Source organism: Pelobates fuscus, chromosome 4 (assembly GCF_036172605.1).
Source record: "Pelobates fuscus isolate aPelFus1 chromosome 4, aPelFus1.pri, whole genome shotgun sequence".
Classification (NCBI taxonomy): domain Eukaryota; kingdom Metazoa; phylum Chordata; class Amphibia; order Anura; family Pelobatidae; genus Pelobates; species Pelobates fuscus.
This window is the reverse complement of record NC_086320.1, coordinates 62,682,687-62,696,908: the sequence shown is the minus strand read 5'-3', so window position 1 is coordinate 62,696,908 and position 14,222 is coordinate 62,682,687. Positions and strand designations below refer to the sequence as shown.

Here is a 14,222-nt window from a genome sequence, read left to right as displayed (position 1 = left end):
CCACCTTCCCCACACTTTACTATACGCCGACAACGTGCCCGGAGCCAACGAATCTCTGATCAGTCTTCCAAGCAAGAGGTCCCGAGCCGCCACATCTGATCCGGACATGGCAGACCCTCCCTTTGCGCGTTCGGAGCTTCCGCCCGAAATTTTTCCCACTGAAAGCGAGAAAGAGCATCAGCAATTACGTTTAAGAAACCAGGGACATGACGTGCATGAAAAACAATATTCAACTGCATGCAATATAAAACAAACCGACGAAGCAAGCGGACCACTGGGACCGATGACGCTGACAGATTGTTCACAGCCTCCACAACAGCCATGTTGTCTGTAAAGAAAACCACTCTCCTATTGCGTAAGACCTGGCCCCACAAGGAGAGTGCTACCACCAACGGGAACAGCTCGAGAAAGGCCAAATTCCGAATCAGCGGGCTGACTGCCCACCTTTCGGGCCATTTTTCCGCACACCACTGACCCGCAAAGTAGGCCCCGAAACCTACACTCCCTGAAGCATCGGTAAAGAATTCCAACTCGGGTGACTCGATACACTTTAACCTGAAAAAGACCTTCCCATTGAAGTCCTTCAGGAAGGTCTCCCATACACCCAAGTCCTCCTTGATCGGAGCGGTGACTCTAATAAAATGATGAGGTGACCGCACTCCCGCCGTGGCTTTGGCTAGGAACCGGTTAAACACCCTCCCCACCGGAATAATGCGACAAGCGAAATTCAACCGTCCCAACAACGATTGTATAGCCCGCAGTGTCGCCTTCCTTGCCCCACGCAACTCCGAAATAGCGTCGCGTAGAGACTCCAACTTATCCGCCGGTAACCTACATTCCCCGGCGACCGTGTCAATTTCAAGTCCTAGAAAACTAAGGCAAGTAACAGGCCCCAGGTCTTGTCGCGAGCCAGAGGTATCCCAAAAACCTGGCACACCCATTCAAGACACCGTAACCTGAAACGGCAAGCGTCTGAGCCGGCCGGCCCGACACACAAGAAATCGTCCAAATAATGGACCACAAACTTGGTGCCCGCCTCCTTTTTCACTACCCATTCCACGAATGTACTAAATTTCTCAAAGTACGCACATGAGATGGAGCATCCCATGGGCAAACACAAGTCCACAAAATAGTTATCATCAATAAAACAACCTAGTAAGTGGTGACACATTGGGTGGATGGGCAAAAGGCGGAAAGCCGCTTCTATATCCGCCTTAGCCAACAACGCTCCGCGTCCTGCCTCCCTTACCAGCTCGACTGCCTGGTCGAATGATGCGTAGGAAACAGAACAGAGAGCCCCGTCAATATCATCATTGACTGATGACCCTTTCGGGTATGACAAGTGGTGGATAAGGCAAAATTTTCCAGCCTCCTTCTTTGGCACTAAGCCTAGAGGGGAAACCCTGAGGTCAGGCAGCGGAGGCTCCTTATACGGTCCCGCCATCCGGCCCAGGCGAACCTCATGAAGCAATTTCTCACACACTACATCATGATGTTCGCCTACTGAGCGCAGATTACGGAAACGAGGTGCCACCACCCGGTCCCGGAAGGGAATGATAAAACCCTTCATAAATCCCTCAAACAACAAACGAGCGTCCTCTCATTTACCATAGCTGTTTAGCCACGGTAGCATCGCGTCTACCTTCACCGGTGACCGACCCAGCGGCAGCGGATGGTGCTGAAGCACCTCCGGCCGAGCTAGTTGTTGTGGGCTTACCCCGCTTGAAACACCAGTTGTAACCCTGCCCCCCACCGCACCCGGAGCATTCATGCTTAAATCGGCAGGAGGCACCCCACTTACATTGGCCCTCATTAAAGAGCCAGCAAAATCCCTTCCTTTGCGCAGCCGACGAGGTGGAAGAGGCACCGCCGCCAGCCCCCCCTTGAAAGGGAGCCGCCTTCTGGGACATCATCAGCTTCATCCATAACGGCAGGTCCATCTGATCCCACCTCATTCCTGGATTAACCGATAGCCTCTGGCGAAACTGTTCGTCGTACCGCGACCAGGCTAGCCCCCCATAAGTGCGGTAAGACTCCCACACCCCATCTAAGTAACAAAATAATTGCGAACATTTTTCAGGGGCCTTTTCCCCCAGCACACTCGCCAGTATGCAAAAGGCTCGTAGCCAATTCCCGAAAGTTTTCGGGATTTTCCTGTACCTACGCCGCTTCTCTTCCTCCTCTTTCTTAGCGTCCTTTTTGTCCTCTTCCTTCAAATCTAGGTACTCATCTAAAGGCAGAAGGGAGAAGATCTCCACAAATTCACCTTTCCACAACCTTTCCTTAACCTCCACCTTAAGGTGACACCCTAGCGGACCCGCAAACGACACGTGTACATTCTGCCGTGCTGCATCCGGAATCTCCCCCACTAGCATGTCCCTCTCCGCCGCCACTTCTGTGGCTACTGACCCTGCTGACGCTGCTGCCAACTCACCTGCCCCGCTCCCCATCCGCTCGGAGACCGGATTCACCCCCGACCCCAAACCCGACGACCCTGGCAACCAAGCCCTGCTAAAGGAAGCCCCCTTATCCAGATCTGAACTCCAAGATGTAAGGAAAGATTTTAAACCCTCTAATAAATCTCCAGAGTGTGGTGTACTGTGCAACTCACCGACCAAACCCCGTGGTGTTGCTGATCCTGGGGCTGCATCCCGAACTCCGCCATGCGATGGTCCTGGCGATGCTGCTGTAAAATCTCTGCCGTCCCGAGGCCTCCTGCGGCCCGCTGACCCGACTTCCAATGACCTGTGAACGAAAGAAGCACAACTGGGGAGGCCGTCATCAGAACCCAAGTCCTCCCTAACCTCAACCCTTGCGCTTCTATGCGTACTGCTACTCCTGGCCCGCCGGCCCTTGTGGCCACACCTGTCCCCGGAAGAACTCCTGTCTCGCCTGTCTGGAGAGCCCCCGCTCGCTGACCTAGATGCACTCCCCCGCGAGACAGGTCCCCGAACGGGTGAGCCACGGTAACGCCCAACCGAAGACTCCCCGCTGCTACTGCGCTGCCTGCTCCGCCGGTTACTCCTGGAGCGGTGGCGAGATCCCCTATCACCCCCCCTGTCTCTGCGCCAACTAACGGGGCTGTCCGACCTCTCCGGAGTGCGGCCTTCCCTGCCCACCCGCTGATCTGTCGGCCTACAGCGCCCCATCTCTGTGCCAGTTCCGGAGGGGGCCATGCCACTGCCTGCTGTGACCCCGCCACCCGTCACCAGCGCCCTATGAGCAGTCCTTTTGCCTGTCACCTGCGGCCGCTGCGCTAATGGAAGGGGTGCTTGCGGCCTAGCCCTTGCTTGCTGCAACCTGCTGCGTGCTCTGGGTGCCTCCCTACCTGCCCTGGAATGGGTGGCAGGTGCTGACTGTCCCCTGTCGTCCAAGCCCTTACTGGCTGCCCCATCATCAGCGGAACCTGACCGAGTTAAGAGGGCCTCATTCACCAACCCCTGTTTTTTACCCCTTTTTCCCCTAACTGCCCCAGGGGGCGACTCACCGCGATTACTCCGTCCTGCAAGCTGCTCCTTGCTCCCAACGGGGCCCGCTGCTGTTAACGAGCCCGCTGCCGCTGTGTTCCTTGGCGCCATCTTGTCCTGACCGCACACCTCAGATGCTGCTTGCCGACCTTGGTGCGTGGTCGCCCCCGGGCCGCTACCTCCGCGGATCCTAGCCCGGCCGCCACTTCCCCTGTTGCAGGTCCCTGTCCTGCCTGCTGACGGGCTGCGACTCCTAACCGCGCCAGCACCGGCATCAGGGCTCAAGCGTTGTGGAGGCCTGGTCCGGCGCGAAGTCCTATGCGCCGGCGCCGCCGATGGACCCGCCATGCTCAGTGCTGCCCCCAGCTGCTGCTCCATCCAGGCTGTGCCATGCTGCCGGATTGCTGCCTTCACGCCCTCGAGGATCGCTGCCATATCACTCTCAGCCACGGAATCCATCTGTAAGACAAAAAAGAAAAAATCCCCACCAGAAGCCAGCAACAGCTAACAACAGGTAAAGATTTCAAATTAAAATGGAACCCAGTTTTAAAATGGTGAATATTTATATGACTAAGCCACTCCCCTTTTACCAATTGACCAATCAAGTGACACTCCTCCATAGGCCTGCCTCCTAGCTCTGTCAAGGCCCATTCCACCTAGCTTTGCTTATTCCATGGGCTTCATTTCAATTATCATGATATGGTTAGTCTGCATGCACGTCAATAACTTATAAAAAATACATCTCGTATCAATAATAATGCAATTTTCTTTTTTTTTTAGTAAAATAATTTTCGCTAACAAGCTTATTTTTTTCTAGGTGTTATAACCACTTTACAGAGTTTTGACCGAGAGAAACAAAGAGAATACACAATCTCTGTGACTGCCACAGACCAGGGTCAAGAGCCATTAATTGGTGTTTGCCAGATAACCATTGTAATTGCCGATGTCAATGATAACGATCCTAAATTTGAAAACAGTCGTTACCAGTGTGAGTTAAGCCCTGGCTCTTAAAATATATATATAAAAAAAAAGTTATGATTCAGCATTACAGGATTTAACATTATGCAATGATTATTCTTCAGGTCCCTGGGCTGGAGAAGGTCTTGTTACATTGATGATGTAAAACCATGGAATCGGTGGGTGTTCAAAGTAGACTGTCCTCCAGGACTGTGTTACTCTGGACACCTCATATTGGATGTCCTGTACTCCACTTGGTCTTCATAGAATATCCATAACTGTGTAATTTTTAAACACAAGTGGATGCAGAGGGACAAATACCTACACACATTTAGGTACTTAACCACTGCTATGAAACCATGACAATTAAATGCCCCATTGTTCCTTGTATGTGTTGCCAGCTTAATTAGTGGTGGCCCTGGCATTTTTTTTCAAATAACTTCGATGCAAGTATTTGGGGACATGGTCGCATGATATAAATTCTCCTATCTTGTCATGGGGAACATCTGGCCTGCTGCTGGCCGCCTGGATCAGCCACTGTTTTTAAACACACCAAGAATGTACATTTATAAACTTTTATGTGTAACCTGCCCATAAATGCATTTTCCTGTCTTATAGACTTTTTGCGGGAGGATACAGCGGTGGGAATGAGCTTCCTTCGAGCTGCTGCTCTGGACGATGACCAAGGTATAAATGCCGTCATTACATACAGCATGGTGATGCAGCGTCCAGAGTACTTTAGTATAAACCCCAGCACTGGATGGGTGTATGTGAACTATCCTATCTCCCAGGTAGGAGAAACTTCTATTAGTATGCAAATCGAATTTACTTTACAATGTTAATTTGGGTTTGAAACAAGCACATCGAATTTACTTTACAATGTTAATTTGGGTTTGAAACAATTAAATTGTGGCTTAACTCAATTTAGCACAAAAAGTTAGAGTGATACTGGACAGGTCTATATTCATCTCCACTGAGAACATATTTTTCTATTTCTATGTATATTTTTGTTTAGATCAGTGGCCCCATCTAGTGCTTATAATTAACAGCCAACCATCAGAAAATATAGCATAATGTTATAATGTAACATAATTTCAAAATTTTATTGAATCCAGTGTGTACACTGTTCATTATAAATAAGCAACAGATAGTCCTACAAATAATTCAGCAGACAGTTCTATACATAACCATGCAGAAAGCTCTTTTAGTGACCTTGCAGATATTTCTCGAAAAGACACAGCTGATAGTTCTCTAAATGACCCAGCAGATAATTCTCTAAATAACACCACAAATAGTTCTATAACTTATCCAGCAGATAGTTCTATAAATAATCACATGGACAATTCTATAAATGATCTCCCAGATAGTTTTATAAATGATACTGCGGTTAGTTCTTTACGTAACTCTGTATGTCGTATATTTCTAACCTCACAGATAGTTCTGTAAGTGCTCAAGCAGATAATTCTATAAATGAGCCAGCAGATAGTTTTATAAATGATTTAGCAGATAGTTCTATAAATGACCCAGTAGATAGTTCCATGAATGAACATCCAACTGAATTATCATAGCTCAGCAGGTAAAGAGCAACATAGATGGTTCTTATTGCCATCAATAAGAGACTTCAAACTGTTTTGTTTTTCCATTATTTCTCAATCAATCTTTACAATTTTACAAACTAATAAAATATGGAATATGTGTTAGTATAAATCTGTAATACTGATTTGTTTTCTTTTGCCCTAGACATCACGGATCTCTCGACTCATTATAGCCACAGATGGGGGTAATCGGAGCAGCAGTGTGGAACTAACAGTGATCATTACGAATGTGCACAACCAGCCTCCTCAGTGGGAGCAAGAGCAATACTGGGTCTCCGTCCCTGAAAACATAACCAGGGATTCAAAGATTGTGGTATGTATAGGTCCACAACATTGTAGCCTGTATACAAAGTCATTCTGCCAACCTTCAAAGGATGCTGGGAATCAAATTGTGAGCTACTCAACCCCAATAACAATGTAATTATATTGAAAATGAAAATAACAATTCACACACCTTCTGGCACAATAACAGTGTATTTATTGTACTAGGTGATAGTTATAGAATCAATGGGTGATCCTTGCCCAATAACATTGTATTGAAGGTAATGGGTGATAGTTCAAATTAGAGGTTAATCCTGGCACAGTATCAGTGGGTGATAGTTCAGGAATCAGAGGTTGATCCTAGCATTGTAACAGAGTACTGAGAGTAGTGGGTGATAGTCATAGAATCCTGGGGTGATTCTGGCACAGTAACAGGGAGTGATAGTTCAGGAATCACAGGTTGATCCTAGCATTGTAACAGAGTACTGAGAGTAGTGGGTGATAGTCATAGAATCCTGGGGTGATTCTGGCACAGTAACAGGGGGTGATAGTTCAGGAATCACAGGTTGATTATGGCACAGTTACATGGGGTGATAGTTCTAGAATGAGATGTTAATACTGGCACAGTATCAGTGGGTAATAGTTCAGGAATCACAGGTTGATCCTAGCATTGTAACAGAGTACTGACAGTAGTGGAGGTGATAGTTCAGGAGCCTGAGATTGATTCTGGTAACGGGGGGTGATAGTTCTGGAATCACAGATGCTGTAATCTCATTTAGCAAGTTAAATTTGAGAGTGAGTTGAAGATGTACATGTGCAGTTCCATGTTTATTTCATTAAATGTAACTATTAACTTTGATTCCCTGTAAGTACAGGACTGATTAAGGCCATCACAAACATGTATTCCTGACCCTATAGTGTTAACACCACCATCATCCTCATGCCTCCATAAATATAGTAAAAAAAACTTAATGTATTCAAGTCTGAAGCTGTAACTCTGCATGCTGTTAGACTGAGAAAAACAAACAGTCTGCTGACATCATCAGAAGTGGTAGCCTGATCCGATCATAATGCTTCCCCATAGGATTGGCTGAGACTGATAAAGAGGCAGATCAGGGGCAGAACCAGCATGATTCAAACACAGCCCTGGCCAATCAGCATCTCCTCATAGAGATGAATTGAATCAATGAATCTCTTTGAGGAAAGTTCAGTGTCTGCATGCAGAGGGAGGAAATACTGAATGTTTGGATGCATTTTAGGCAGACATGGCCCAGGAAGGATCTCTAACAGCCATCTAAGGAGTGGCCAGTGAAGTTATCACTAGGCTGTAATGTAAACACTGCATTTTCTCTGAAAAGACCGTGTTTACAGCAAAAAGCCTGAAGGTAATGATTCTACTCACCAGAACAAATTCAATAAGCTGTAGTTGTTCTGGTGACTATAGTGTCCCTTTAATATTGCTGGATAAGCTTTCTAAATGATTTAATATTTTTAAATAAACGTTTAAAATATTTTTTTCAACATATTAAAATATCGAAAATATGTCATATGTCAAAAAATATATACATTTATCAAAATAGTACACAATTATAATATCCAAAAATATTAAATAATTTTGAAAATCTTATTCAACAACATTAAATTGAGGCATTCATTAGACAAAAAGGCTTTAAAAAAGCAAACAGCGGTATTAAAAATCAAAATAACGCTGCAAAAAGCTCATTTTACAAGTATTATTTTAACTGTTTAAGTGCCTTTACCATCACATATTCTGACCTTTATCTCTTTATCATTTTCAGACCATCAAGGCTACGTCACCACTTGGTGATCCGAGGGTTACGTACAATATAGAGGAAGGTCTTGTTCCTGAGACAAACTACCCTGTTCGCTTCTACTTAAAACCTAATAGAGCAGATGGATCGGCGTATGTACTAATAGCGGAACCTCTTGATTATGAGGAAAATACATATTTCACATTGAAAATTAGGGCCCAGAATGTTGCCACTGTCCCACTGGCATCATTTACAACTGTTCACATCAACGTTACTGGTAAGAATTGTAACTATATACCACAATCCAATGTATTGATGGCAATACTGAGGACATCACTAAACATCGATATCTCATGTTTTTACTTTAAAACGATGAATTGGAATATTTTTACATTATCATGGTGAGTAGGCAGTGTCTTGGGATGTGTGAGAACATTTAAAGGGTAGAAAGTGGCTGAGAGGGTATTTGAATGTAGTCGTTGATTTCTCAGGAATCTTGGAGTGAGTTGTCACGGGTAAGGGCCAGATTATCATGTGAGGAGGCTTTTATAGGGTTCTCATGGGGACAACCCATAGGGCAAGATATTAACATATATTAAAATATATGACACGACATACCAAGCTGTGTCACCACTAACCCTTGCAGTTGAATCCAGCAGATTCTATTTACTAACACAATTTGTATCTCTGGTTGCAGATGTTAATGACAATGTTCCGTTCTTCACATCTTCTGCTTACGAGGTGACCGTGCCAGAAGGAGCAGAGGTTGGAACATCAATAGTCCAGGTGTTGGCTACTGACCTAGACTCTGGCCAGAATGGGAAGGTTTGTGATAACTTTTTTTAATTATAAGGTGTTCATAGCAGAATAATATTATTATTATTAACATATTTATATTATTCTTGGTGGTCATGTGCTTAATAACAGATGCAAATGCAGAAATGCCAACAAAGGACTTTCAATTAGAATCATTTAAATTATGCTTAATTGCTATTACGGTACCTTCCAATTTCCAAATGAAGGCCACCAGCAGGTCACTGTATCATTCCATAAAACATGTATCATCGCAAGTCGGTTCCACAAACGCAGCACGCAATTAATTTGATTCCGATTGAGAGCTTGTGACCTGGAATGTGGGTTCTCAATATTAATGTGTGGCTTGCAAAGATGCTGGAACGGTATGATTCTCATGACGTCAGCATGGAGCAAAGTCACTGAGAATTGTTGTATACATGATACAGAACAATTAAGGCAGTTCTGCGGCACAATGAATTTCTAGCACCTACTAGATAGGTGTACTTGTCTGAGCGATCATTGGGTGTATATCTACAGGTCAAACAAGACCTCTCTCTTATCTACAAAAGTCTATTATCTTTCCTTGACCCACAGACTGCTGATCTAGAAAACACAGAATTCTTTACCAATCCTTGGTAATTTAATTCATAAAACACTGCATAGCCAATTATGGACATATCTTAAATTTAAAAAATAGCTAAATAATAGACTACTTCTCTTTAAATTAATTATGGTGCATGTTGCACCACTGGCCATACTAGTGTTTATAAATGTCTCAGTTTATTTGTTATCTATGCAATGATTATCAGTTTATTTCCCTGTGCAAAGTGCCTGCAAGCCTCTTAGTATTTTGTACTAAATTACAGCACCCCTCCTTCCCTTAATTTTCCATTTAAAAAAATGACAAATGGTTTAACCCCTTAAGGACCAAACTTCTGGAATAAAAGGGAATCATGACGTGTTAAGGGGTTAAGGGGTTAAACAGGCTTGCAAGCAGCCACTCTCCAACGGAATCTACAGTACATACAGTGCTTTCTAATACTACATAAGACCTTTTCAAATTTTAATAACATTTTCATAACGTATATTAGAAATGAAGATACAATCAGTGCTGAATTGCATTCATTTTAAACAAAGAATGTCATTGTATATTTATAAAAAAATTTGCTATTACTAGCACAGTCAACTGTTAAAATACCATTCTGTTACACGCAGGTGAATTATTTTATACTGAAAGATGTCAATGAAGATTTCCTCTGTTTTACAATTGACCATGAAACTGGAGTCATATTTACAAGAACATCTTTTGACAGGGAGAGGCAAGCATCGTACCTTATTGAAATTCAGTCTCAGGATTCTTCTGAATCTGCCCGTCTTGGAATTCAAGGCCACCCTAACACAGGTGAGCATATTGCGGCTTCTATCCAAAGTGCTTAAAATTGTATCATCAGACAGTGATCTCTTGTAGACATCTATGTTTAAGTTCAGTCCACCAGAGTCCAGAGTGGACATTTAGAATCTTTCAGAACCCATATCTGACTACATAACCAAAATGTGTCAGTCCCCTTTAGGACCAGAGACCCTGCGATATTTGGCACCCAAATTTAAGAGAATTCTTATTGATAATGTAAAAAATGAGAATCCACACGATGCACAGTGTAGGGTGAAGAATGATGAATTCATTCTGGTTCAAAGGACAAAACAGAATTACGACGCTTTAGTTGTAAAGGCCTTAATCATATACGTCCAAAATGTTGTATTTCTGCTTTGTCCTTTGGACCAGAATAAATTAATAATTCTTCACCCTACACCCTGTAGCCTGTGGCTTCTCACTTTTGATGTACTTTGGGGGTTAACAGACCTCCACCCTAGCGCTCCAGGGCAACACTCTACTACTTTTCTTATTAATTATAATTCACCAGATTTTAAAGAGAATAGTCAGGTTTCAGCAAACTGGAGTGTTTGTAAATACATAGTGTAAAGTTTCCATATGCCATTGTACAGCGCTACAGAATTTGCCGGCGCTATATAAATAATAAAATAATAATAACATGTACTCAGCAGTTTGTAGATATATATAACCTAGTTCCGGTACCATTATTCCGTCTAAATCGACTCAGTTTGTATTGACTGGGGGAATTATTGACGAACAACACCTTATTGTAGGAAGACTCACTATAACAATTGTACCTATTAAGTTCACAAATAAGACCTGTCGGTTACCAAAATTACTGTGAGCGCTCTATTTTCTCCCTAGATACCGCCTATGTAAGGATCTTTGTAAGTGATATTAATGATAATGCCCCGAGGTTCCCATTGCAGAGATATGAGACCAGTGTGGGAGAGGATGAAGATGTGGGTTATGTTGTAATAACAGTAAATGCTAACGATGAAGATGAAGGTATGCTATAATTCTTTCAGACATTTTTAAAACGTGTATACTAATTGAAAGTGGAAGTAGTTTACATCATGCAATAAGTAACTCTGTTTGTAACACTATTTGAATCACTTCGATGGTAATGACCTTTTGTGTAATTCTTGCGTAATTCTTTCAAATGATTGAGTGTTCTCAAATGCAGGAGCTAATGCAAAGATAAGGTATCAAATTACAAATGGAAATGGAAGAGGAATATTTGATGTGGAACCAGAAGTGGGGTCAATTTTTCTCACCCAAAGTCTGAATTATGAACAAGACACCTACTTCGAACTCAGGCTGGTGGCTTCAGATGGCAAATGGGAAAACCATACCCTCGTCATCGTTAATGTCATTAATTTGAACGATGAGGCTCCAGTCTTTGCACAGAGTGAATATCATGAAAGCATTTCAGAGGAACTGACTGAAACACCTATCTTGGTGCTGCAGGTACTCAGCCTAAACTAGTTATTAGACATGGAGATATGTTTTGTTACAAACTGCAATTCGGCCAAATGTACAGGTGTAACAGGTAATCGTACAAAGTCTCGATTTCAGAACCGCTAAATAGACTAATCACGAACAAAACAAACGACTCGCAAAATGAACGAGCATGTTTGTTTTGATTTGTGATTTGGAATTTCACTTATGGTGCAAAACAAAAAAAAGAGATGACTGATGGGAAAAAAAGATGATTGGCTTTTTTGAACTGCCACTAAATGTTGATTTTATTTACATTTCAGTTATTATACTACATCAAAGAGAAGTAAAAAAAAAATTTAGATATATGATATGTTTTATAAATAAAAAATATATCAATATAAATTGTTTACTGACCCTACTCTTTTGTGTACTTTTTCTCACTTGATCTTTGAACTAAATGACAGAAAACCATTTATAGTATGTATGTATTTGCCATACATTCATTGGCCCATTTTCTTGCCATTTTGGTTGATCTGATTTGTTTTCCTGAATTTTTTTTTTTTTTTCATAATAAAAGTCAGATGAGCCGAACCACCATGTGGTAGAAACTTGTAAAAAAAAAAAAAAATTATTTTAAGACAAAGTGGGTTGGCCGAAAAAAATGTTTTCATTGTGCACAAGTCTATCAGTTATCTTTTACATTGGTGACTCCATGCCCTAGAGATCTCCAATATGTGAGATCTAAAGACTCTTCTAATTGTTTTGCAGACTTTGACAAGGTTGTTTAAGTGTTCTATTCCCATTAAAAAAAATTAAACATTTATTTTTAAACTTGTAGGTGTCAGCCACTGATCCTGATCAAGAAGCTGATCAGACTGCACTTCAATATTCCCTGCATGGACAGGGGGCTAACAATAAATTTACCATAGATCAATTCAATGGAAACATTTATGTTCAGAAAAAACTTGATCGAGAACAGCAAGCAGTGTGGCGTTTTCTGGTTCTCGCTACTGATGAAAATGGGGAAGGTTTGACTGGATTTGCTGATGTGATTGTTGACGTGAAAGATGTCAATGACAATGCACCAACTTTTCTCTGCAACTCCGAAGGATGCTTTGTGGGGTATATAGAAGAAAACTCTCCTGCTGATACCATTGTGATGGAGATGGCAGCTGTGGATTTAGATGACCCCAAATCTGGAAACAATGCATTACTTACTTATAGAATTGTAAAAAATGTCCAGAATGATATAAATCTGAATCTTTTCGCCATTCATCCTTCTACTGGATCCATATACAATGTTTTGGGGTCTTTGGATAGAGAGAAAGAGGACAAATATTTGATTGTTATAGAAGCAGAAGATGGAGGAGGACTCAAGGGGACAGGAACAGCTACGATTTTAGTGTCAGATGTTAATGACCATGCCCCAGTTTTTACTCAAAAGGTTTACGCAGCCATCATTCCTGAAAACTCTGGTATTAACAGTGAGTTAGCAATATTTTATGCTCTGGACCTGGATGAAGGTGAAAATGCATTATTGACATTTAGTATCATTGCAGGAGATGACGACCATAAGTTCTTTATAGAGACAGATAAAATTCAGAAGCGAGGAATCCTATGTCTTCGGAAAAAAGTGGACTATGAAAAGTCCCATGAGAGATCTTTTAACCTGACAATAAAAGTAGAGGACATGGATTTTTTTACTACCACTTACTGTACTGTCCAAGTCGAAGACTCAAATGACCATCCACCGGTTTTCTACCCACACTTTTATGAAGTTGCCCCTTTGTCGGAAGAAGTTCCTATTGGTACTGTGGTGGTACAAGTGTCCGCAATTGACTTGGACTCTGGGATTAATGGAAAGATCTCCTACCAGATTCTTAATTCGTCTGACCCTCTTGGTCAGTTCTCTGTTATCAATGATGGTCAGATTGTTGTCTCTGGACAATTAGACAGAGAAACATATGCCCAGCATTGTTTGGTGGTACTTGCCACTGACATGGGTGAGCCATCATTAAGCGGGAGTGCTACCATTGTTTTCAGCATTCAGGATGTAAATGATAATGCCCCACAATTTGAAGTCCAGTACAGCCCAATGATTTGGGAAAATACAGAGTATCCACATATTGTACAAATGAATAAAACTTCAGTGTTGCTACATGCTAAAGATGATGATACAGTTGTGAATGGACCTCCATTTTATTTCTATCTGCCAAGTGATATGTCCAGTGTGAATGACTTCAGTCTACAAGACTTTCATAATGGTAGTGCAATGATTACTGCACTACGAAGTTTCGACAGGGAAGTGCAAAAGGTCTTTAACTTACCCGTTTTAATCACTGACAGTGGAACTCCTCCCTTGACGTCAACTAATATGTTAACAATTCTTATTGGAGACAAAAATGACCATCCTCATTCGCCGGGACATTTGGATTGCATGGTCTACAGTTACAAGGGTAACATGTCGATGTGGACAGCTGTTTGCCAAACATATCAATAATATTTCACTAACTAGACTCATGTGTTATTTAGAAACCAG

At 42.5% G+C, this 14,222-nt stretch overlaps 1 protein-coding gene across 1 annotated transcript in view; it reads left to right on the top strand.

The window, feature by feature from the left end:
• Positions 1–14,222, top strand: part of LOC134608424 (neural-cadherin-like) — an 88,427-nt gene that overhangs the window by 38,041 nt on the left and 36,164 nt on the right. The window contains exons 10-18 of the mRNA XM_063451225.1: positions 4,285–4,455; positions 5,043–5,215; positions 6,165–6,332; positions 8,080–8,329; positions 8,750–8,877; positions 10,063–10,249; positions 11,105–11,248; positions 11,427–11,710; positions 12,522–14,139. Of these exons, the coding sequence (XP_063307295.1) occupies positions 4,285–4,455; positions 5,043–5,215; positions 6,165–6,332; positions 8,080–8,329; positions 8,750–8,877; positions 10,063–10,249; positions 11,105–11,248; positions 11,427–11,710; positions 12,522–14,139 (3,123 nt within the window). The remainder of the gene's footprint in view (positions 1–4,284; positions 4,456–5,042; positions 5,216–6,164; positions 6,333–8,079; positions 8,330–8,749; positions 8,878–10,062; positions 10,250–11,104; positions 11,249–11,426; positions 11,711–12,521; positions 14,140–14,222) is intronic.